At 33.0% G+C, this 26,949-nt stretch overlaps 1 protein-coding gene across 8 annotated transcripts in view; it reads right to left on the reverse strand.

The window, feature by feature from the left end:
• PPFIA2 (PTPRF interacting protein alpha 2) overlaps positions 1-26,949 on the reverse strand; it is a 668,498-nt gene that overhangs the window by 64,476 nt on the left and 577,073 nt on the right. For 7 of the 8 annotated variants that reach the window (XM_051962865.1, XM_051962864.1, XM_051962863.1 and 4 more), the window contains 4 exons: positions 18,889-19,126; positions 14,459-14,488; positions 11,664-11,794; positions 10,190-10,344 (listed from right to left, as the gene is read on the reverse strand). In XM_051962865.1, coding sequence (XP_051818825.1) covers positions 10,190-10,344; positions 11,664-11,794; positions 14,459-14,488; positions 18,889-19,126 — 554 coding nt within the window. The remainder of the gene's footprint in view (positions 1-10,189; positions 10,345-11,663; positions 11,795-14,458; positions 14,489-18,888; positions 19,127-26,949) is intronic. The other variant, XM_051962862.1, reaches the window with a different exon arrangement.

Genomic DNA, 26,949 nt, shown 5'->3' on the forward strand with positions numbered 1-26,949 from the left:
TGTGATCACCTCCTTTTCAGTGCTTTCACCTCCCTTCCTGAGAAGTCAGGGGGGTTGTGATCACCTCCTTTTCGGTGCTTTCACCTCCTTTCTTGAGAAGTCATGGAGGATGTGATCACCTCCCCTTGGGGCTCTGACCTCCCTGAGGAGTCAGGAATGGCATGACCACATGTGTACTAAAACAAAAGAAAGCGGGAGATGTAATGGGCTGAGGCTTGAGTTGGTGCCCTGAGGTCCCAAGCACATGAGGTTAAATAGTAATTGGACCATACTCTATTAATACATATGCTTGGAGAAAGAATGGCCCCCACCCACTCTTTGTGCAAATCCTGGATGTGTTGTATAGAAAATGACGTTTTTCATGGGTGGAGGCAGGGGAGTGGAAAAAGAAAGCAGAAAGAGAGACTGCTGGCTGGTTTCTTGTCACAACTGCTCGCACTGCTATTGCGATTGCCCTTCACCTCTACTGAGGTGAGGTGAATAAAGATTGAAGATTTTTCCCTTAATCTGAATTCCTGACTCCAGCTGATTTTAAATACGCGGTCATCACACTCATTTCTTCAAATTTCTGAATTTCTCTGTCCTTCATTCCTTACATCTATTCAAGAGACAAATTCTAATGGATGGCCTTCAGAACTAACATTTCATTCTATTGTTCATCTCCTCCCCGCCTCCCAACATTCCATTTTACCCCATCTTGGCTTTCTAAATAATGCTTCCCTCTGGTTTTCTTCTGATATCTCTGAATACTTTTTTTCCTTTCTCTTTTTTTTTCCTTTTTTTTTCTTTCTTTCACCGTGTGTGTGTGTGTGTGTGTGTGTGTGTGTGTGTGTGTATGTTTTTTCCTCAGGTCTACTGATCTTTTCTCCGAATACCTCCAAAAAAACTACATATAACAGCAGATAAAGTCCAGAAAGGGTAAGTTCAAGTTTTGTTTCTAATATTTATTATTTTTGTCACAAAGTCTAAATCACCTGATTTTTCTAAGGCTTCATATCTTATTCTGCAAAATAGGCACAATAGCATTTGTATCATCTTATAGGGTTGTTGTTTTTTTCAATCCTGGAATGGACTCTACTTATATGTCCTGCTGATGACAATTTTATATTTCCAAGATCTAGATCAGGTGCCATTTCTCCATGATATTTTCCCTGGCCTACAGTATTACTGTCATCCCTTCACATGGTATTTAGTTACTCCTTGATCATATTTTAACAGCTATTTTTGTATGTCTCAATCTCACTGACCACCCTTCTCTCAATTTGTATCTCAAATATCTAGCATACTATATTTGTAAAATTGTATTGAATTATAAATAGGTACATGTTTTTGGCATGTTAGCACTAGATAAGTGTTTCATAAGGAGATTAAGTTGGGATTAAGGGAAAGAGTATATAGAAAACTAAGAAACTGGTCAATGATTTTCTCTCTCTTCCTCCTTCCTCCCCCCGCTTTCTTTCTTAACTTCTCTCAATCCCTTCCCCTTTTTATTGTTGTTGTTCAGTAATTTCAGTTATCTCCAACTCTTCATGATACCATTTGGGGTTTTCTTAGCAATGAAAAGTGGAATGGTTTGCCATTTGCTTTTCCTACTTATTTTACAAATGAGGTATTGAGGCACAGTTAAGTGACTTGCCTTGGATCAAATAGCCAGTAAATGTTTGCAGTCAGTGTCAAACTCAAAAAGATGATTCTTCCTGACTCCATATCCAGCACTTTATCCATTGTTACGCATATGCCATTATCTTTTTACTTACCTTTCTCCATTTTTTAAAGCTTGCATATTTGTAATGCTATATAAGTATACAAATATTCCAAGGAGTATAAAATTTGATATATTAACTAATAACTGTATTAAAGTACTGGGAGGAAACAGAAGTCAAGTATTTTTCCTTCCTAAAAAATTATAGTTCTTTTACTCAGTTTAATTATTTTCATCTTATACAAGTACTTCAAAAATTCCAAAAACTTTCATCAAAAACCCCTGGTGGGTACAGTGTCATTCCCCAGCAGATTCTAAAACACTGGGTTTAATGTTACTGTTATTGGTTCATAGAGTATACATAGCCTCAGGACAGAAAGGAGGAAAAATAAAAACATGCTGGGCACTAACAGTAAACTATTGCAATTTACAATGCAATTATTTCTTTCAGGGCCCTTAAGTGGATAATTAACTCATAAATTATCTACTGAACTATAAAAATGAGCATTTTCTTCTACATTCTTTTCACTATTGGTTAGATTGAGAAAAAAATTTAATGAAAAAAGGGCCATCATCATTAGATAATTTCATTAAGCCATTTATTTAGTTGTAAAGTTCAAGTTCAAACCGTGAATACTGTCAAAATTAGATAGAGAGGTTTAGCCAATGCTAAATCTCTCAGAGAAAAAAGCCCAGAATTTCACAACATTATAATAATTGAGCCCCACTAAAACCAGCCACTTGACTCCTACATCAAGAATATATGAATCATCTAACCAAACTTACAACCTAATTGTGGGTGGGTTTTTTTTTTTATTTAATCAATTAAAAGGTATTTATTAATACTTTTTAAATATCAGGCACTAAGCAAATTCAAAAGAGAAAAAGTCTGCTTTCAAGGTTATAACATTCTAATTTGGAAACAAAGTATTCATAGATAAATATCAAATGAGATAATGTATGTAAAGTTACAAACCTTAATATGTCATGGATAAGTTAGCTATTATAAATATTCACACAACATAAACACTACATGTAAAGGGCCAGAACTCTGGAGAAGTATACTTGAAATAAGGATACTTACATACTCAGTATGTTATAATGATGTAATTGTAATAGGATATTTAAGGGCTGAGAGAACTGGGGACAGAGTGAATCAGTCAGAGTGAACAGACTGTGAAGGAGACAATAAAGACCTAAAGTTCTATTCCTGACTATCCTCGTGGTGACTATCCTGATGAGACCACAGCCCATCTGGAAAACCTCCAGAAAGCTAGCCCGGACATTACAACTACAAAGTAGTTGGGGAGTGGCGGGATACCAGCAATTGCAGGGAATAGGAGAAGATAGAAGCTGAAGTAAATGTTGAAAAATCAGGGAATCTAAGAGATGCAGATTGAGAAAGAAGTGCATTGCCCATGTGATGGTAAGAGAATACAAAGCTATCAAGCAAGCAAGCCAATAATCAATCCACAAACATTTATTAAGCAGCTGGCCCAGATTGGGCAGCTAGGTAAAGCGGTGGACAGAACAATGGGTTTAGAATATGGAAGACTCATCATTCTGACTTTAAATCTGGCCTCAAACACCAGCTGTGTGACCTGGGATAAGTCAATTAACTGCATTTGCCTCAGTTTCCTCATCTATAAAATGAGCCAGAAAAGGAACTGGCAAACCATTCTAGTATCTTTGTCAAGAAAACTCCAAATGGGGTCATGAAGAATCAAACATGAATGAAGAACAATAATCAAAAACCATGGGCTACAATGTTATTAAGATGAAAGATAGAGAAATATGTGATACAGTAAACAATTCAATATACTGGCATGGAAGAAAGACTGAAAAGGCAGAAAAGACCCAGCCTGTAATGAATTAAATTCCAAACAAAAGATATTTTGCCCATGATATAAGCTAGCCAAAGAAGTTGATGGAATGGGGTGGGGAAGGGAGGAGAGAAGCAAAATCAAATTGCTTTGCATAATACATAGAACTTTTTATCAAACTATTACAGAGTAATTTGGTTGCCCTGATTGTTGCTGTTGATTTTTGGCAATGGAATTGGGGTTACATGACTTGTCCAGGGTCAAACAGCTAGAAAATGTTAAATGTCTGAGATCAAATTTGAACTCAGGTCTTCCTAAGCCCTGAGTTAGTATTCTATCTACTGCATCTTCTCTGGTTGTTTATGTTTTGGGTTTTTTTTAAATCTCATTAAGAGCATTACAATCTCTAGTTTAAATCTCTCATAGTTTAGTATTTTTGCCCTTAGTAGCAAGAAATACTGAGTAACTAAGCAATTTCTTTTTTAAATGTCAACATATTGCTCTGATATGCTGAAGTGGATTTTGGGGATAACAAAACGTATCTTATCCAGTTATGTGTATGTTCTATGAACATTTCCTTTTTTCCCTAGCATGGAAAATTTTAATTTCTTTGATCTCCTCTAATTTGTAAAAAAGTGTGTCCATAATTAACTTAAGGTGACTTATCTTAGTACTTAAGTAAGGCACTGAATTTTATTATTTTGGGAAAGTTAGGCTAAATTGTTAGGCTAAAGTGTTCCTTAAGGTTTATTGTTTAGATGTGAATTTTTCATAGAAGAGTAAGTGAAGACTTTAATTTTATTCCTTTTTCATACATTTGAGTTACTATGTATTTATAAATTATCATGCATAATCTGTTAGTGATAAAATAGGGGGTTTTTTTGGAATGTAAATAGGAATTAACAAATTCAGTCAAAAGTTATAAAATTCTCAATCAGCCCAGATGGAGAGCTATTTTAATAGAATCTGAAACATTTGAATTACCAGGTGGTCAAATAAATCTTTCCTTCATAGTAAAATAAGGAAAAGTCTATATTATTATTTAAATGAGTTCTTTTTCAAGAACACAATGTTTTAGAGGATGAGAAAGAGAACTGATATAAATATAGAAAGTACTGCAGAGCAGAAATGTTAAAAACAATATCTTAAAACAATTATAGGATATTTAGTTTCCATATACAAAACTCAAGTAATAGAAAAGTGAAATGTTTGGAAATATTCTGAATATATAGGACATACATATCAGTTCTGTTTCTACTAGATCCAGGTTGTGTAATGCTGAATAAATCACTTAGCCTCTCTAAATCATAATTTTCTTCTCTATAAAATGGGTATAAAACATTTCCAATACCTCCTTCACAAGCTGTTATAAGAAACAAGACAATTTATTTAAAATATTCTGCAATATTGAAGCATTTTAACATATTATTTTCATTTTTATCCTCATAATCAAACTATGAAATATTAATATGGAATAAGAGAACAAATTAATTTTAAAAAATACTGACATGAAAATGCAACAAAACTTAGTTTCTCTCTCACTTGTAATTTATATTAAATACTTACCAGATCATCCTCAAAATATGCTGTTTTACCTTGTCATTTTGCTTTTCAGAACCCACTATAGACCTCCCAAAAGCCTTAAGATGAAACTGTTTCTTTGTCCATGCTAAGACTTGTCAGTCAAAGGTCTCTATGATGACCTCATCTTGCACTTCCAATACTATTTCCAACATTATCTTGTTCTCTTTTTTATTTGCTCTCCATTCATGCCAAACTGGTTGACCCATTGATGTGGAATCTCAGGAGGGGAAGGGCTGGGCCACAGAGGTCAATTAGTTCAACCTATATCCAAATAAAAACCTGTACTACAACATCCCAACAAGGAGCTCTCTAGCCTTTGCTAAGGGACTCTAAGAGACTCTAAGGGAACTGGCATCCAGCGGTTCCTTGGGCAGCTCATTCCATTTCTTGTGTAGCAATATGTTCTCAGAGTTTTTTCTGTATTTGGAATATATATTCTCAAGTATATGAATCAGACTGTGGTTATACTTGGAACAAAAATGTGTTTTAGCAATTTCCACTCAATGCTTTTACTTTAGCCCTCTAAAGTCATGTAGAATAAATCCAATATGACTAAAAAACAATAAATATTAAAATATTAAAAGAGAACTTTGCACTGATTCCAAGTCTTCTTTGACTTGTTTAGTCTTTGTCATGTCTAATTCTTCATGACCACATTTTGGGTTTTCTTAATAAATGGTGGGCCATTTTCTTCTCCAATGGATTTAGGCAAACAGAGGTTAAGGGGTTTGCTCAGAATCATGTAGGAATTAAGTGTCTGAGGCTGAATTTAAACTCAGGTCTTCTGGACTCCAGGCCTAGCACTCTATCTATCTACTGAGGAACAAAGCTGGCCCCTCCCCTGTCTAACTAAAGCAGGAAAAAATGTTCAATAATGGCCTATCAATTATTTGGATGTACTGCTATATTAAAAATTAAGAACAAGCTGATAATATAAAACTCACAACCGACAAAGAAAAGAAAATGAAAAGAGAAAGGAAAAAAATAAACAAAAATTGGTATATTGCTTTATTTATTGAACAACCAAACTCATTTCTTTACTCAAATATGCAACATTTTCTCCCCTTTCCCTAGACTGAGAGATTACTCCCAGGGATACACAACTCCAGCTGGAATTTAATACTCCAGCTGAATTGTATTTAATCACTTAGCTGGTAGCAGAGTAGTGCCCTACAGATTCTAAAGGCCATAGTGAGTTTCACACTGGGAAAGCCTGGAAAGATTTTTTATTTAAAAAAATTTTTTTTTAAACTACAAGTCAAGGGGACAGCTAGATGGCACAGAGGATAGAGCACCAGCTTTGAAGTCAGGAGAACCTGAGTTCATATCTGGTCTCAGACACTTAACACTTCCTAGCTGTGTAACTCTGGGCAAGTCACTTAACCCCAATTATCTCAGCAAAACAAAACAAACAACAACAACAAATTACAGGTCAAACTTGGTAACCAAAAATATCACATTCAGAAAATGTCACAATGGCAAGTCAGGAATCTAAAGTCTGGGGATCTTGGCTGCTTTTGAATAAATCTGACTTTTCTTGGGATGGGGAACAAAAATGGGCACTGAAGAATCTGTATAACTGAGACAATCACTCCATTTTTTCTACAGTGTTGTAGGTTGTGAGTGAAACTGTATCTTAGTGGTCAAAGCCACTTTAATCATTCACCCAAACTGAGCTCAATGAAAGCATGAAGATAACAAAAACAAAATTGAAAAACCAAACCAAAACAAAAACTGCATTATCAACATTGGAATTGAGAAAAAAGGATACATGCTATAACTAAGCTTTTAGAGAAATGTCAAAGCTAAGGAAATTTTTAAGATGGAGAACCCAGTAATTAAAGATCCTGCCAGATAATCATTGTGTAAGAGACTATTCCTCATAGCTCTATGTCTAGAGTCATTTTCAGCTGTCTCACATTTAAGGATGGTCAATGACTCCTATCTTCTTTCACTTACCCTACAAAAAGTTTGCAAACTGTAGTCATTACCAGGTTAAAAAAAAAAGTCTATGTTTTCAGACAAACTCCAGTTTGGTCTTTTAAGTCCCTCATTACTTTGTTCTGACCTACTCTTTTATACAAATTATATATTATTTTCCTTCTTGTACTCTCTTATTTCAGCCAATATAGCTTTCTTGACTGTCTTCACAGAAAATATTTTATTCTCTTCTCTGTGGTTTTGCACAGAATTTCTCTAAAGCATAGAAATGCATTTTTAGCTCTATCTCAAATCCTTTCTCCCATATTTTCATCCTCCTCCCAACCTATTGACTTATTTCTCCTCTACTGCCCTCAACATTTCCAAATATTTTCCTTTCTTAAAAAACAAAAACAAAAAAACTTTTGCTAGACTTTATATATCCTGAACCTCCCTCTCCTCTCTTTCTTTTTCTTTCTTCCTTCCTTTTTTATTTTTATTTTTGGAGGCTTTCAGGGTTAAGTGACTTGCCCAGCATCCATAGCTATTAAGTTTCAGTTGTTGAATTGGAACTCCTCCTGACTCCTGGAATAGTGCTTCATTCCATCTGGCTGCCTTCTCTCCTTCCTTTCTTGTTCAAACTCTTGGTTAAAAAGCTCTCTATACTCATTGTCTCTGTTTCTTCCCTTTTCAATCACTGCTCAATCCCATGCAATCTGATTTCCCACTTGATTAATTTCTCAACTGAAATTATACCCTTGAAAATTATTGATGATTCCCTAATTCCAAAGCTGATCATCTTTTCTCAGCTTTCTTCCTTCTTGACCTCCCTCTTCCTTTTGGATACTCTCTCCTCACTGAGTTTTTATGATATTTCTCTCCTGATGTTCCTCCTAACTGCATGAAGACTGCCATCTCTTTGATAGTTCATCCTCCATAACATGTCCCTTAATTGTTTGTGTTCTCTAAGGCTCTTTCATATAGACTTCTTCTTTCAGTGAGTTCATCTGATTTCATGGGCTTAATGTGAAATTATCTCTGCAGAAGACTCATACCTAGTGTTTCTTTTAAGTTCCCAGGACAGTGTCTCCAGCTGCTTCCTGGATATTCCAGTTGGCTGTTCCAAACACACTCCCCAATCTACAGATCCAAAGCAGATCAGACTTTTCTCTTTTTCAAACTTCTCTATTTCTGTTCATCTCATGATCAAAACCGTGGCAATATTCTCTAATCTTCACTTTCCCATCATCCTTCATCTGTAATTAGTTTTCAAATCTTGCCCATTTCTACTTTTACAATCCTTTTTTTTTTTTGTATCTAATCTTTTCTTTCTACTCTGACAGCAATGATTTTAGTTCAGTCTTTAGAACTCTTGCCTTGATTATGGCAACAACTTCTTAATTGATCTTTCTGTTTCAAGTATTTACTACTCTACTTCGTATTCCACACAACCACCAAAATGTTTTTCCTTAAGGAAAGCCCATTACATATAAATCCCAGGGGTTCCTTATTGCTTCCAAAATAACATAAGTTTTTAAGTTTTAAAGCCTTTCACTATTTGATTCCAACTTATTATTCCAATCTCTCTTAATATTATTCCCTTTCCAGCATGCTGCAATTCATTCTGAATGACCATTTCTTTCTTCTTGCACACAGAACTCTACCCATCTTCTTGACATTACAATGACTTCTCCTTTTGCCTGGAATATGATTATTCTCTTTACCTTTGATTCATAGACTTTTTCTCTTCCTTCCAAACATAAGTTAAGCATCATTTTTTTCCATGGAACCTTCTGATTCTCTCCCTTCTAGGCGTGGTCCCAGACTTGCAGCCCTCCCTAACTACCCAGCATTTATTCTCTTTATATTTCTACTGTATATATCTGTTCATGTAATTGTCTCCTAAACTAGAACATGGATTTTTTGAGAGTAAGAATGATTTCATTCTTTGTCTTGATATCCCAGAGACTAATGGAGTGCCTGGCATATAATGGGAACTTAATAAATGCTTATCAATTAGAATCTTAGAATCTTCCTACACAGATCTTAACAAATACCAATTTTTAGATGAATCCTTCCTAAATTTGCTAGTTATTAGAGCCTCCCGCTTCCACTTCAATGACCTAATTTGCCTCTATCAATTCCTATTTTAATTTTACATAAATTCTATGTTTACTTATATTTATACAAATTGCCTCTTCATATAGACTGGAGCTCTCCGAGGAGAGAATTATTTCTTTTTTTTCTTCTCTTTTTTCCTTTCATTCTAATATCCAGTACAATAGGAGGCATTTTAAAATATCCATTAATTACCTAATTAGCTAACATACTTTTTTGGGATTTAAGTCTCACAAATTCACTTTCTTCCTTCTCCCCCTCTCCCTGGGAGGATTTCCACAGTCAGCTCTAGTTACTTCATTTATTTTCTTTAAAAGAAAGATTTGTCATGTAGCAAAATTATTTATAAAATTGTTACAGAAGAAACAACTGAAATGGAAGATACTACAAAATTTTCTTATGTGATATTTGTCAGAACTTTTGTTTTAAAATAAAGTCTCAGTCAACTGTCATGGACTTGGCTCTTCTCAGCAATGTGGCAATTCAAGACAATTCCAGTAGACTTTGGATAGAAAATGGTGTTTGTATCCAGAGAGAGAACTATGGAGACTATGAAACACTATAGTATTTTCACCTTTTTGTTTGCTTTTTGTTTTTTGTTTTTTGTTTTTTTCCTTTTGGCCTAATTTTTCTTGTACATCAGGGAAATATTTTTAAAAGGAATACACATTTTAACCTATATTGGATTGCTTGCTATCTTGGGGAGGGGAAAATTTAGGGAGGGAAGGAAAAAAATTTAAAACATAAAGTCTTACAAAAATGAATGTTTAAAACTATCTTTAAATGAATTTAGGAAAATAAAATACTATTAAGGGAAAAAAGTAGACATAACAAGAAAAATAATAAATAAAATAAAATAAGACTTTATAGCAGAGCAAAACAGGGCCCAAAAGTGGTTGTCAACACAACTTTGTAGAGTTTTTATAGCTTTTAAATGTACTCAAACAAAATGTCTGGAAAACAAAACTTGCAGTATGGATAGACAGATCTATTAAAATGTCTGAGCACAAAAGTGGAAAGATAATAAAGCATGCTTCCTTACTGAGCTGTCCAAGCCGGGCCTTCTCTTTTTTACCAAACAAGCGTCCTATTGAAGACTTGATTCCTTTCTTTTTGGGGGCTTTGTGAAGGGAATCTTGGCTGCTATTGGCACTGCCAAGACCGATGCTGTCTGATTCCAAGGACACTGCCAAACTACTGAAAAACATTGAACATTGAGAATATCATTGTGGTGCCATATCTATATGATACATGATTCTTTTTTTTTTTTTAACTGTAAATTGTGCAGAAGGGAAGTGAAGACTGTTCTTTTTTCTTTCTTTCCTAAATCCTCTCCCTCTCTCTATGCTCCCACCTTGTTGGGTCCATACTTGTGATTTTACTATTAGTGGAAAGTACATTGATTTGGAGACTAAATCTTGGTTCTGTCATATAGTAACTGCAAAACCTTGGGTTATATGACTTTATCACTTAACTAAGTGATTTGGAGATGGTGGTTTAAGTGACTTAAAGGTTCCAGGGATTCTTAACCATTAATTTTAAAGGAGTCCAAGGGATAGACTTCACAAGTTCATCCAAATCTTGTGATTTTACAACATGAAGTAATAATCCTGATATCAAGTAAAATGTATGGACGAAATCTAAAATTTCTTTGTATTCTACCACTTATATGTCCATTATAATGACTTAACAACTATTGCAAATCTGTATTCTACAAAAAGATTCAGTACATTTTTCTATGACTACAGTCTCTCTCAGACCTTTAAAATTTAAAATTAGAAAGTGTACCTGTCCTTTCCCCTCATCATATAAAATGTACAGTTTAAAATTATATTTCTAACTATGTCACAATCAGAACTTTACTAATTGTACTTTACTAATAGTGACTGTTTTGAGTGACAATATAGATGGGTAAGAGGAGTTATCGTGGAACATTTACTATTTGCCAGTCACTGTAAAACATATTACAAATATCTCAGTGTATTCTTGCACTTGTAAGGTGAAATTTGTTCTATTTTACAGAGGTGGAAACTAAGCCAAAGGAAGAGTGACTTGCACAGACTCACAACCAGTAAGTACAGCTGAATCTGAACTCAGGTTTTCCCAGCTCATACCTAGTGCTCTAAAGCTTTACTGAACCGCCTAATTGTCTTGCAGTTAGAAAGCCCAGGTTCAAGTTCAATGTCTGACATAATATTGGCCTTACAATTACCTCTCAGTGCTCCAGATGGTATGAATTGATAACCTACCCTAATGAAATGCTAATTCAGATTACAAAAGAAAACTGAGACCTGATTCCTAATATCTGTGTCTTCCAAATATGTGGTTCAGTTTTCGTTGTTTTGCTTTCCCTCCTAACAAATACAGCTCATTTTGAGAAGTCCAACTTTTTGTCATTACAAAGAGATCCATTTCTTCAAGAAGTATTTATTATCCGATCCTATTTATGTTGACATGCCTAAACTTCATGCAATAGGGATTAAAAAAAATAGGTTTGTAGACAAAAATATTCTTACCTTCGGGCTTCATTGTGATAAGATGAAGGAAGGGTATGTGTCATTCTGATAGCTCTTGGTGTAGGGGGAGGAGATGTCTCACATTTTATTGTTGCTTTATCTTCCCGACCATCTTCTTCAACAACTGCAATCTAAGATTTAAATCCCAAGATGAAATACCTTTCCATAGAAAAGAACACATTTAAATAGTAGCAAAATAGCAAAATATGCCCAATCTACTCTCAAATCTATAAAGAATCTACAAGAACTGAATCTATACCGCTTCAATTTTATTTTGTTCCACTCCATTTCATCCCCATTCTACCCAATTCTGCTCAATAAATAACTGAGTGGGAGAAGTATGCAAGGCATATCTCAGGCATGGTGGGAGATACAAAGGTGGACAAGGCAAATATCCCTGCTTTTGAAGTGAGGAAGATATAAAACATTTATTTAAGGAACAAGTATGAGATCTTGAGCATCAACCAAACAATAAACATTTATTAGGTTCTGCTTTTGTTTCTGGCAGAAGGGCATTCAGAATCAAACAAAGCTTTGGTTTTTATTCTCTAAAAACTTCTCTACAAATTAACATGAAAAAAATACTATGATTTCTAAAATTCATACAATAGCACTATACAAATTATATTAATTATTAATGATAGATAAACAGATATATATGTGTATGTATATATTACATGTCCACGTGTATATATACAAATGTATCTATCTGTATGTATATTGTAATGTATGTATTGTATGTATATTGTAATAACTATATTGACATCATTTGTATATATAAGTGAAAATTCAAATTTTTCGTCAACTAACAATTATTAAGAACCTTCTCTCTCATTCCTTAAAAGTTCACCCAAGTAGTTAAGAAACCAATATATTTGGTGCTATTGAATAAGGAATCTACTGCCTCTAACAGAGGTCATAGAGAACAATGTGGACAATGAGTCCTATCCATCTGCAGTCAATTTCAAGGAAGTTCATGGGATGGGAAGGGAGAGGAGTCTCACATGATGAGGGAAAAGGACATGCACACTTTTTCAGGAAAATGGCTATAGAAAACCGGGCAAAATGTATAAAATTGAAATACTCTTATTGTCATGTTAAAGTCACTTTTTTTAAACTTGATCTCTGGACCATATCTACTCAGATTCTTCTAATATTTAACCCTTCTGTTTTGGATATAATTTTCTATCCTGGACACATTGACTTTCACAGTTCTGTGTCTCTGATGCTGAGGTTTTAGTCTACTCTACAATGGAAACTTAGACCAAAATATTTTAATTGGTACTGTGAAAAGACTTGTCCCAGTCCATGGAACTAAGGACTAGAGAAACAATACAATGGGTACCTAGATAATTGTCATAGTGGATTATTTCCATCATCTTTAGGAGAGTAGGAAATAAAGTTTGAAGAAGGTAAGAACTGGGGGAAAAGAGAAAGGTAAGAACTTCAAAGAGCTAAATATTTTAAAATCAGCCAGTTTAACATAATTAATAAGACTTAATAAGAACCATTAAAGAATTGGGAAAAAATTCTGATTTTAGCACAAGCAATAAGATTTGGCAGATTAATCCTGGAAATCCTAGATGGATGATTTTTTGTTATAGGAGATTAATCAATTTTACAAGGGCATGGACACAAAGATTTGTTAGGACTAAGTCAATTAAATGAGTTGTTTAGAAAGGTTATATTATTCTGCATAATAGAAGAGAGACCTATAATTAAAAAGAATTCACCAACAGTCTTGCATCAATGATAGAGAAATCAAGTTTTACACTGTTGATGCATATTTTTTCTTACATTATAGACAAAAACATTAAAGACAAAGAAATGATCATTTCTCCTTAACATAGAATTAACAGATATCTTAAAATAAGAGTTTAAATATGTTATAAGAAAAATATATTTAATATTTGGAAACTGAATATAAATATTTTGATGTCCAGTTGTATTGGAGACCTTGGAAAACATTATTTTTTATATTTTTATTTTTATATTCTGTGAGTTATCTTTTGGAAAAAGAAAAATATAAAAATTGCACTCTATTATTGCTGAATTATGTGAAATTATTAATAAGATTTTTAGGAAGTTCTGTGATCCTAGGCAGCATATGTGAATTTAATTGTGTATGAGTGATACTTCTAAAACTCTCTTCTTTTTAGTGTAGACATAAGGACTGAAAGTAAAGCCTTGAAATACAATAGATGTATACTGACTGAAAAACTCAACTGGCTGCCTCTTAAGCTGCATCAAATATATATATACACACACACCAATGTGTGTTTTAGATCCATTTTGTATTTCTAGTGTGAATGATTAAACCAATCTCTCACATGTCTTTGAATTTCATTACAACTGAAAAAATGACACCTGGGTTAACTATTATCACTATGAAATATCATTCCTTTTGAAGATTAATTCTCAAGTCTTCTTTGGATTTTATCCATATATTTTTCTGGATTGCTTACTTTTGTTATTTGGATTAGACTCTATGTTAATTTCTTCTCAGGATAGCTGATGATTTATTAGCCTTCCTTAACTTTAGAAATTATAAAGCTAGATTTTTCTGATATGGATAATGTGTAGAACCTCAGGATCATAAATTTAGATCAAAAGAAATCTGCAGAAGTCTTGAGAGGTCAAAGGCTCATATTTAAGGAATTTATGGAGGTGTACCATAATTTAGTGTTTTTCTCTTCCCTTTGATGGAAATATGATTTTAACTAGTCCAATGAAAAAAATATAATATGCCCTTAAAATACTCATACAGTAACATTTATTAAAAATATCTACAATACCTTTCTCCGGTGTTTCCTTAGGTCACTTGGCTTTCATTGATAGCAAGAAAAATTACAAAAAAAGAAAAAAAAACTTAGTCAATGAGCAACATGATTTGAAAGTGTTAAATGAAATATAAAACATTAATTTATCCTTAATTGTTTTTCAAATTCACAAATAGATGCTTGAAAAATTATCCAAGGATAATTTAAGGTGGGTTATTTAATTTTTTTTTATTATTTAAAATTATGATATAAACAAACAAATAATACAAGACTCTTTTTTCCTTTTCTTTCCATACTTCCTCCCCAACCCTTCCTGAGTCTCCTAGTCTCATTCAGGTTAGAAGTGTTGTGGCCATTCACAGGCAGATCCCACTTTGGATAAACACAGATAATGGTCCATTTCTGACCTGGGTCAGTTTACTTCTCTTTAGGCAGACTGGTAGATTCTTATTCCCAAAGATTCACCATATTGATACCTGATTTGTTGTAGACACCCAATTCACTTTAACCCTATTATAGATCTGAAGTATTGGTTTAAGCAATCTTCCAGTCTCAACTTCTCTCAGTAATAGGAATTTATACTTTAAATACCACTACAATCAGTTTCTAATAGATTTCAGATCAACATTCTCAATCTCAATATATATAAAATCAAATAAAAATAAATCAAATCTCAAATATAACAATAATGAATCAAGTCATTTTCAAATGTACCTATTGTGGGACAATCGAGAAAATTTTAAAGTTGTTTTTAGCCACAAATGTAGAGAACTGGGATTCAACCAAATTAAATAATGAGAAAAATAAATAATATTTGTTGTTCCTATTTTATTTGAAGTCTAAAAATCACTAATCATTCTCTCCATGTTACTCTTCCTTTTACACATGATTATGAACTTTAAATAGCTATATTAATCTTCTTAATAATCATAACACTGTCAACTTCAGGACAATTGAAATAATAAATAGTACTTTCTTGGAATCAATAAACTTTACATATCTGAAATCAATAAACTTTACATATCTGAAATCAATTTCAGGTTCAGAGTTTTAAGCCAGTAGACTGCTGTCTACAAACCTTATTAAGCAACATAAATGATAACTATTTCAGGAAAAAGAAAAATGCATATAAATAAATTGCATACTAAAGGTTCTGTTGACACAAAAAATCTTGAATGTCTAATTTATTATATATATGTATATATGTCTTCCTAGAATTCCTAGAAATTCCATATAAAATAATTCATTCAATATTTGTTCATCCATTCATTTAACATATTACTGAAAATTCAATGGTTCTTAAATATGGGATCTGTGAACCATTTTTAAAAAATATATATTTTGAAAACAATATTTTCAATGTAATTGATTGCCTATGTATCATATATTTTATATATTTAACCTCTTCCTCCTCCTGCCAGGCATCCATTCAATAAGCTTCATCAAATAGGTCCGTGTCAGAAAAAAAGAGGTTAAGAACTTAGCTGCATGTTTCCTTTTTCTTAGTATTTGTGCAACTGATTTTTAAATTTCAGTTTTAGTAAATCCAAGAAAAAAAAATTCCCAAACCCTTTGTTAACATTTATTGAACAATAAAGTTTTACTTCTTTCATTCTAGTTACTTGTGTTGTTTTTTGGTCTAGCCCTGTGCTACCCTACATGTGTCTGAGACACTGACAAATTATAGTATATATCACATACAGGTTTTCAGACTTTAAGGCTGTATTTCTATCTCAAGAGTTCTTAACGCTCTCTCTTCCTTATTTTTCCCTTCCTCCTGTGTGTGTGTGTGTGTGTGTGTGTGTGTGTGCGTGTGTGTGTGTGTGTGTCTTTTGTCTCAATGTATTTGTGTCTGTGTGACCCTTTTGGCAATTTAATGCAATCTATGAACCCCTTCTCAAAAGAATGTTTTATAGGATTTAAATATGTAGAATTATAAGGGAATCAATTAATTCTGAAGTTAATTTATACAAATATATAATTTTTAAAACTTCATGGACTCAAGTTAAAAATTGCATATCTATGTACTTTTGTGATAGCACAAATTTGGAAACAAAACAGATATAGTGGATGCTCATCAATTGATAAGTGGTTAAATTAATTATAAAACATGAATACAAATGAATTTGGTACTTTGCTGTAAGAGAAAATTATACTAAATATATAGAAGCACGGGAAAACATCAGCTGAGGAGATTTGAAATTAAAGATCCAAGAAAATAATATGTACAATGACTACAACAATATAAATGGAAAGATTGTAATTCTTCATTTGTTTTATGATTGTCAAAGAATAAAGATAACTCCAAACATAATATATTGGATGACAAGTGCCACAACTACCATGTGCAGTTCAGAGCATATTTCAGATTTTTTTAATAGATTGATTGGATTTGTTGATTGTTTCCATGATTTTCTTTTTTTTTCTTTTAAAATTTCTTTGTTTTTAGATATATATGACTCTTTGAGTGGGATAGATAAAATGGAAATTAAGGTGATATAATAATAAAAGAATAAAAAGCATTTTAAAAAAGAAACCCTCATCTATTCTACCAAACTCTACACCCTAGAGATATTTTAATCTTATAGATTGCCTTCAAGTGCATAAAACTCCTTTCAGCATTGTGTTACCAATATTTAATTGAATCCCATTTACCAAGCATACACTGCTTAAGAAAACTTAATAAAGTCCTTGAGTCTTTCTGTGAAAGGTCAATATTTCTCCAATCATAAAATCAATCTAAAGATGTATCTAGGACCAGAGTCCAGGCAAGTAGTACTTTTATCATTTTGCTTAAAATCACACAGATGCTGTCTAAATGTTAATTTAAAAAAAAGATTTTAATTTAAATGCTAAGGTCTAGAATGGGGAGTGAGACTGATGACTTTTCATAGCACTGCCTCATTTAAATCCAATTCACTTGCCAGTCAAGACATCATCCTGCTAGTATCTTTGGTTCTCTTTGAAAAATGAAGGATAAACAAGAAGATCATAGGCAATTGGATATGCCTAAAATTTGTTAGTCTCTAAGAAAAAAAAATTCATAAAGTTGCTTCTCTTCTTCCTTGTACCCCAAATTGATTTACATAATGCACATGACTGATATAGCCTGTGAAAATAGAGGACTTTGAGGAGCCACTGACTTGAGTAAAATATGGAGGACAACATTGGCAATGAAAGAGAGACAAATAGTAAAACAGAATAAAATAAAAAATAATAAAATACACCAAGAGTAAAAAGAAGGGAGAAACATAGGAAGGGGCCAGTGTAATGAGAGATGAGAGACAAAAATAGAGTAAAATTAAAAAGATTACCCTCAATAACCCAACATGAATATTTCTTTTTATCCTTCCCAGAATATCCTGCAAAGATGTGTGTGGGTGCAGAGCTGCTTTTTGCCCAGGAGTAGACCTATTTGGATAGGAACTCCCAACTTCTCTCTTTATTTTTCCCACCTTGGTAAGAAATCTAAGATTAAGAATGCCTTCTGATTTTTTTTTTTTTTCTGTCCTCTAACAGTTTCTTTTAAGATAGGTTTTCCTGTAACAATCTAATTTGGTATTTTGGGTGTTTCCTTAATCTCTCATGGCTTTGCTATGCGGACTTAAGAAAAGTCATGTCAGTACAAGAGGCTCAAGGTCTCCTTGATTCCTTCTCAGCTTTATGTGTCTTTCCTAAGATCCTTAATTTTTTCTGACACCCCTTATCCTTCTGGTGCAGTCTGAAATGATAAAGACCATTTCACTAATTTGCATTTCAATTAATATTAAATCCCAAAATGACTCCCTTTTGAATAGAGCTAAACTGAAGTGCTGACAGTTTTCATGGGGTTATTTTAACATCCAAAAATAAATAAAAGAAATGCAAAGACGTCACTTTTTTAAATAAATTCTATTCGGTGTTTCTCAGATTCATTATAATATAATATAGTTTTATCAAATTATCCTCAAATCTTGGACAAATTTATCTGGCTATGAAAACATAGTTGGATGAAACTTCTTCCAGTACATTTTGTTTGATTTTGGTTGGTAGTAATCTCTACTTCATCTTAATTTTATTTTGGGAGTGAGGAGTCTTCTCAGAGTTTGAGCTAAATTCTGTGCTTTAAAAATTTCATTAGTATAGTAGTGTATTCATTAGTATATATAATATTCCCCCTCTTTAACTGAAGACAATTACAAGTGCTTCATGTCTTCTTTGCTTAAAAAATATCAATAACCTGGTGACCAACTTTTGGATGCTGAATTATTGATGAATGTAACATAAAATAAATTTCAGAACTGAAAGATATTTTTGCAGTCATAGTATACCTAGGTTTGAAAAAAAATTCCCCTAATAACATATTTTAAAAGTAGTCATACAACAGTTACTTCAAGATCTTAAATTAGGAGCAAGTCATTATTTTTCAAGGAATGGTTTAACATGATACAGGCTTAATTCCTTACCAGAGTCATGATTCCCATTCGATCCATCTCCCTGGCTGGGCTTCGTGGAGTAAGCTTAGGTGTGGAGTGGCCACTAGGTGGAGATGAACTGGCTAGCGATGAAGCTGTTACTGAGGCAGTGATTGAAGTACCTGGATGGACTCTAGCTAGATTCAAACCTTCTAGACTCACGCTGGCCACTCTGTTCTCAATTTCTTCAGCACGTAGTTCTGTAGACTCTTTTTCTTCCTGAATTAACCTGAAACGTACATTTGAATTTAGAAATTGCAACTTCAAAGAATACTCAATAAATTGCAACAAGTATTAATTCAATGCCTCTTAAGTGTGAGGCACTGATTTCATGAAGCACTGAGGATACTGGGATGAAAACAAAACATTCCCTGTCCTCAGGAAGCTTACATTTTTCTGGAGGGGACAGAGATATGTACAAAGGTTAATAAAAGCAAAATATACAATTTGGAGAGAGTAACACTAACAACTTTGGGGAGATAATTACAATGTATTTAAATAAAACAGCTGGATTTTCCAAAACATTTTTTTTTTTTGGCAATATTTGTGTAATTTTGAGATTTCTATATGCTATAAAGGCAGCTAGGTGAGTTAGTGGATAGAGCACTGGATCAGGAGTCTGGAAGATTTCAGATTAAATTGTGCTTCAGTTACTAAATAACTGAGAACCCTGACAAAATCCCAAATTCTGTCTTTGTTTCCTCATTAGTAAAATGGAGATAATAATAGTGACTTTTATAGAGTTGCTATGAGGATAAAATGAAAAAAAAAATTGTAAACCTCAAAGCAATATATATAAGGTAATAGTAGTAGTAGTAGTAGTAGTAGTAGTAGTTGTTGTTGTCATCTTAGTAGTTGTTGTAGTCGTAGTAGTCACAGCAGTAATAGTAGTATTTTCTTTCCAATAAATTTGAGCAGCTTCAAGGCTAAAGCACAGCTAGTTCTTACTTTTAGAGGATTTATATTTCCTTCTTCCAAAATTCTTTATCTTTAGCTCCTTTAAAGAATTATTTCCCAACTTTATTCTTCTTTTTAAGCTAAAATCAAACTAGATCTCTTTTCCACATTATGTTCTTTCCATACTGGACCATTTTTGAACTTACTTTTTGCTTCAACAATACAAAGTGATAGTTATTAATATAAGAAATTTCATGATTTTAAACAAGTTACAGAGTTGCAAAACCAATTCATAAAGAAAAAAAAAAAACCAAAATGCTATGCAACTACACCATTATAAAAGGATCAAACAGCATTTGAGGCTATCACTGAGAGGATTAGAACATGTTTAATGGTACAAAAGACTAGAGAGAAAAAAAGTGAAAGAAAAAAGGAGTAGAAGAAAGAAGATCAGAAAGAAAGGTGAAGCAGTTTACATGATAGTAGTGTTAGATTTCCATCAACAATTATTTCTGTTATCAAGCAGGACCATCTCTCTGTGCCTTCATCCTCTATGTCTGTTTTGTCTGTTTGTCTGTCTGAGTCTCTCTTTCTGTCTGTTTCTGTCTCTTTCTCTCAAAAACAAACTAAATAATGTATTAGGCTTGCAAAATATGATCAATACTATTTCCACAATATGTTAATATGTGATATGTACATCTATGATATAAATACAAAAATTTATACAAACGCTACAAAAATATATCTATGAAGTTATAACTACATACACATTCATACCTACATGTAAACATGCTCATAATGATTTATCCAATGTGACAAAGCCAATAGGCATCAGTTATTGGTCTTGAAGTCAAGTGTTTTTCACTCCAAGTCCAGTTCTCAATCTCCTTCTTGACTTATATTATGTATTATATATGTATTCATGTATAAAGTGTGAGAGCAAAAGAAGGAGAAGGAAGGAGGGAGAAAGTTCCATATTTCCTCATGTTTCTAAGATCTAACATTAAAACCATGGAAACCATAATGTTCTTTCACAAATTCTAACCCAACATTCCTCTACCTCCTAAAAAATGTCATAAGAACATTATTAACATAATGTTTTCTGGTGTAAAACTCCTGTTTGACATAATAAGGACAGTTGATATGACATAAGACTCTTCTTTAAGTTAGTTATACTGATATAACACAAGATATTTTTAAAAGTGATTTGATGTGATTGTAATGCACTTAGAAACATCTATCACAATTCAATCATATTTGTCAGTGGTTATAGAGGAAAGATTTCTGAGTCTGAAAACCTGTATTCAAATTCTGCTTCTGATATATCTGATACCTTTACTTGTGAGTCCTTAGATTAGCCACCAAACTGTCTTGGGCTTGGGATTCCTCATCTATAAAATTAGGGGTTTTAAAAAGTGACTTCTGTGGTTCCTTTGAGTCCTACTTGCTTTTGGTCCTTTAAGTATTTTCACCAGTATATGCTTTCCCAAACTACCAGAATATGATAGCATATCCTAGCTTGAGGTTCTGGAGGATTCTGATTGTTAGAAAGTGAATAAAAATAATTTTGTTTTGCTTATACCAAAAAGGCAGAAGTTTTTGTTTGTTTGGTTTAAGCTATGTAGTAGTAATAATGCAATTTTAAGAGAGACATCTAAATGACCAATCCTTATTTGCTAGTATAGTTAATAAAATGATTTAATTACCCAGAAATTGTGTCACTCAAACTTTTTATATGTCACGGTAACTGATCCCATGAGAACTGATTAGGTCACTGAGTAAGAGAATGAGACAAAAGCAGAAAAGAGCCTGTGAAAGGACTTAAGGGTATAGATATAGATGAGTAAGAAATGGATGAAGATCCTGTAAAAGCTGTGTCTAAGCAGAACAAGGTTAATATCTTTGTGGCATAAAAGCAATTTAAATACTGGAAGACTGTTGCACACCCTTTCTAGCTGTTTCCTCGCCTCAAAGATGTTTTCTTTTCTCCAGGAATAATATCACAAATCCTTTCACTGGATCTTATTTGACATGCTTTCAGGGACCTTTCTCTTGGTTGAGTTCCTCTGGTTACTCTTTAGAGTATAAATATTCTTCCCCATATGTGGCTTTGAGAATTAAACTGAGGTTTAACCAAGGAGATGACAGCAGGAGGATCATTTCCTTTTGCTTCAGTCCCTCTTTAAAAAGCATGAATTTTTCAGTTGCCATGGAATATTGCTGAGTCATAAGTAAATGCAACTAAAACACTTTTTGAGATGAATTATAATGGAGGCTTGCATTCCCAATCTTATATTTGTGAAGATTAATTTTTTTTAAAGTCATGTAGGTACAGGATAATTTATTTTTAAGTTGATTTTACCCTGCATTTAGCTGTTACCATCTTCTCATGCAGAAGAATTTACTTTTCACTGACTTCTAATTTTGCTTCAAGCATTTTCTAGAGAATATAAGGTTGGACTCAGGTGGAGTGCAAAATCACTTCCTTCAAGCCTAGGAAAGCCATGCATACTGGCCCCCTCTCAAAATTCTTATTATCCTTTAAACTCTGTTAGGCTAAATCAATCTCTCTCAATATTTCTTTTCCTTTCTTCCTTCCTCCTTTCCTCCCTCCTTCCTTCCTTCCTTCCTTTCTCCCTCCCTCCTTTGCTCGCTCTCCCTCTCTGTCTCTGTCTCTGTCTCTCTCTGTCTCTCTCTGTCTCTCTCTCTCTCTCTCTGTGTGTCTGTCTCTCTCTCTCTCTGTGTCTGTCTGTCTGTCTCTCTCTCTTTCACTCTGTATGTATGTAATTAAGAGAAGTAAACTCTGTTCCTCTTGGGGTTTCCCAACAGGAGCCACTCTAAAATGAAGAAACACAGACAGTTTCTGTTATGGGCCAGAACCTGAAACAAGGTACTAAGTGGAATTGAGGAGACAATGGTTAAATCTAGTTTAGCATTGATTTCATCCTACAACAAACAATGGTTTCCTAGTGATATAATGATTGGTTTATACTCAGTGTAGAGCATATAAGCTAGAAGCTATCAGGGCTTTGGGGAGATTCAGAAGCCAGAGAAGGCAGGCTCAAGCTCTCAGAACCAAGGAGAGAGATAGGCCTCTAAGAAAGCTAACCCAGGCCCCAAGAAAGGAAATAAGACTTTGAAAGTGATAATAAAGGATTTGGATTTTAACACCTGGCTGCACTTGTGGTGATTACTGAACTGAAAAGAAAGCTGTTTCCAGAGATCCCCAGGAAAAGCGGGGAAAAAAGAACATTACAAGTTTCTCCTTTATTTTCCTTTCTCCTAACACAGCTGATCAGAACAAACATTATCTGGAATGGGGACAAATTAGAAGTCTTCCCAATATGATTAGTAGTGAAACAAGCATGTCTCTTATTACTAATATTATGCAATAGAGTATTAAAATGTTAGCTATGGCAAAAGATAAGAAAAATAAATTGAAGAAATAAAAAATAACCAGGAAGGAAACAAAATTATGATATGATATTATACTTAGAAAACCTTAGAGAACCACCTAAAAAATACTTGGAACATTGGACAACTTTAGTAATATTGTAAGACATAAGATAAACTTACACAAATCATGAGCATTCCTATGTAGTATTAATAAAAGTCAACAGGAAAAGATAAAAAAGGATTCCATTTAAAATAACTATAGACATTTAAAAAACAAATGTTGGAGAAGATGTGAAAAAATAGGTACATGAATACACTGTTGTTGAAGTTGTGAACTGGTCCAGTCCAACCATTCTGGAAAACAATTTGTAATTTTGTTTAAATGATTACAAAATTGGATACCCCTTGATATAGCAATACTACTACCAAGTCTATTGCCCAAAGAAAGCAAAAAAAAAAAAAAAAGGAGAAGAACATATTATATATATATGTATGTATGTATAATATATATGTATGTATAATATATTATATTTACATACATACAAATATTTATAGCAGCTTTTTTGTGTGTGATAGCAAAGACTTGGAAATGGGGGTGGAGAATGCTATAAGAAAAGACAAGCAGTATGGTTTCAGAAAAAAAAATCTTTGGAAAGACAAATGAACACAGGTCAAGTGAAATGAGTAGAACTAGAAGAACAGCACATACAGTAACAGCAATATTAATAGCATGACCAACTATTACTAACTTCCTTTTAATCAATATGATCATCCAAGACAAATCCAAAGATCCATGAGGAAAAATGCTATCCATCTCCAGGGCAAAATCTAATGTATTCTGCTTGAAGACTGAAGTATACTCATTCACTTTCTTTATGTTTCTTGCTTTTTTTCTTTTGGCAACTTGGCAAATATGGGAATATATTTAAATATCTATATCTATCTATCTATCTATCTATCTATCTATCTATCTATCTAATTGCTCACATATAGCTTGCCATTTTAATGAGAAAGGCAAGAAAGGAGAGGGGAATTTGGAATCAAATTTTAAAATATGTTTTAAAAAAAGGATATTTAACATGTCCCTAAAACTCTGAGGAGCAATCTCGGCTTTGAAACTATACATTTTGCCAAAACAAATACTAAAATTGGGGAAAGATTTTTAGGGGGCATTCACCAACTAAATAATCAAATTGTTGCATCCTACTTAAAGATATGTCAACATGATACATTTATCAGGTTATAAACATTTCAGCCGCTAAACTTATATAGATATATAAGGTGAAGACTCATTTTTATTGCTCATTTAATGTAAAGAAGTTAGGTTCCAGACATATTTTTTGAACCAAAGACATCTGAATTAAGTGCAACCTGAAGTCTGTTTAGATTGGGTGAAGATCAGGTCTTGAGAAGCTAGTTCAAATGAAGGTAAAATTTCCAGAGTCTAGAATAAGAAAGGAGAGGGCTTAACTAGAAAAAATTGGCAGCAAAGACAATTAGCAAAAGAAGAAAAAAGAATTTAGGCTTAAGTTGTGCCATAAGAGTAAGAGATTGATGGTAATCATTGGCCAGTCAGCTACACTGGAGCAGAAGACCCGAGCTGAGGACATCTGTTGTGGTCACTTTTATAAGGATTGAGAGATCTAAAAAACTCTGCGCTTTCCCAAACTTCCCAAGGCCTAAAAATCAACATATAAATAAGTATACTTTACTGATTTTTTTCTCAAATTTGTCAATATTAATGCATTTCAACAAAAAATTTCAACATTAATGAAAATTAGGGCAGAAAGCAAAATTTCTGCCTAAATTTTATGGCTTTTCCTAACTTGGGATTTAGAGTGATTATTACAGCATTCTTAACTTTTTATTTAATATTAACTCCACAAAGAAGTAAAGCAGGAAATCCCATAAACTTCAGGGGTCATTTTATAAGCTCAAGATATAAAATAAAACAATAATTATAATAGGTTATCATATCTGAATACTGTGGTGTTCTTAAAGTATCTCTATCTTTATCACAGGAATCATTTAAAGAATGATATGTATGCAAATCATACATTAAAAAATGTTGACCTTCCATAGAAAACCAAAATAGTTATTATGAAGTCTTGGAAAGGGAATGCTAATTAGTGATTCTTTTGAATTTCTTTGGGATGATAGGTCCAATGACTTCCAATGAAGAATATGCTAGAACAGAAAGAAATTTACTATGCTGGCAACTCTTTTTTTGCCTTTCATGTGTACATGAACACAATTATAGTTTTAGAAGAAAAAAAGTAGGACATTTTGCCAGAGGCAGAAACAACAGATGAGAGGAATATATGAAATGGACAAATCTGCTCACCAGCCAAAAAAAAAAAAAAAAAAAAATCAATAGCAGTTTCCTAATGTTGAACAGAAAATATTCAAGCTGTCCCAGATGGAGCTGTGTCACTATTGTTGCCTAAGTTAGATGCAGAGTAAGAAGACTGTACAGATCATTCAGGCTTAGGAAAGTAGTTGAGGTTAAAATTAAGATAGTCATAACAACAGAATTTCTCAGTGTTTTAAATGATGACTTGTGAAGAATTATTTCAATCTCTGAATACTATATTGTATCAAGAAGCCATCTGTTGGTTAGCTATGGTCTTGAAATGGTACATTTTTTCATTCTCTATGATGGGAGAAAAATCAGTCATTACAAGTTAGCGTGGTTTGCTAACATGTTTGACTGCCCCTGGAATGAGAATTTTGTGATAAAGGCATTTTTTAGGCACTCATATTAGATTATGATAGCTTTCCAATTGCCAATTTCCTTTGAGAATGCAAATTAATGTTAGATCTCATTTGATTCTTTAAGTAAGCTGAACAGACATTATTCTGAATAATGACAGGAATTTTCCATGGATGATAATAAAATATTAACTCCCATTTACATAACAATTAATGGCTTACAAAGTACTTTCTGATTGATACATTCTGATAAATTTAAATTTTAGTGTTCTGCAACTTGACTACTCCCTTCTTTCCCCCCCTCCTTGGTGGAAGTAGCATTAATTACTATGGAAAAAGAGAGGAAAGTAAGCTTGGAGAGCCTTTTATATAAGTTACAGAAGAAATGGATCTAAAGAAAGTTATCATGGCATAGTATGAAATATTGTGATGTAAGGATCTGAAAAATGAATTTTAGGGAACAGAAAATAATATTAATCTTAAAAACCAGCATGTTTGGTATTATTTTATTTAAAGGAAACTTATTCCTGGAGAAGTCTGATTTTTAAACTACTATCAGAATTAACTAGAGCCCTTTAAAACTAATGTTGTTTTAATTTTTCATATTTAAATGTATTGTTGCATATACAATGAACAGTATGAACACCACATATGAATTTCTAAATATTCTAAATAAAAAGCTAATGATGCAATTTTATGAGGAGAAAAAGAAAATTGGAATCTTGTTTCTCTATAGTTTAAATCACTACTTTAAAAGAAAAAAAATAGTGATTGCCATCACTTTTTGGACAACTTCTAAATGTAGCTTACTGAGCACTTAAATATTAGAGAATACTAGTAGTATAAAAAACATACTTTAATACTTTTTAAATCATCCTTACAAAATATTCCTAGTTTTTTGATTGATCTATTTATCGCTTAGAAAAGCAGTATATTATAGTAAAGGAGAACAAATCAATGAAGATTTGGGATTGGGCATCACATCTGACAAATAGATTGTGTGATAACTTTGGGCAAAACATTTAATATTTTAATGCCCTCCTGGTA

Source organism: Antechinus flavipes, chromosome 5 (assembly GCF_016432865.1).
Source record: "Antechinus flavipes isolate AdamAnt ecotype Samford, QLD, Australia chromosome 5, AdamAnt_v2, whole genome shotgun sequence".
In the NCBI taxonomy this organism is placed as follows: domain Eukaryota; kingdom Metazoa; phylum Chordata; class Mammalia; order Dasyuromorphia; family Dasyuridae; genus Antechinus; species Antechinus flavipes.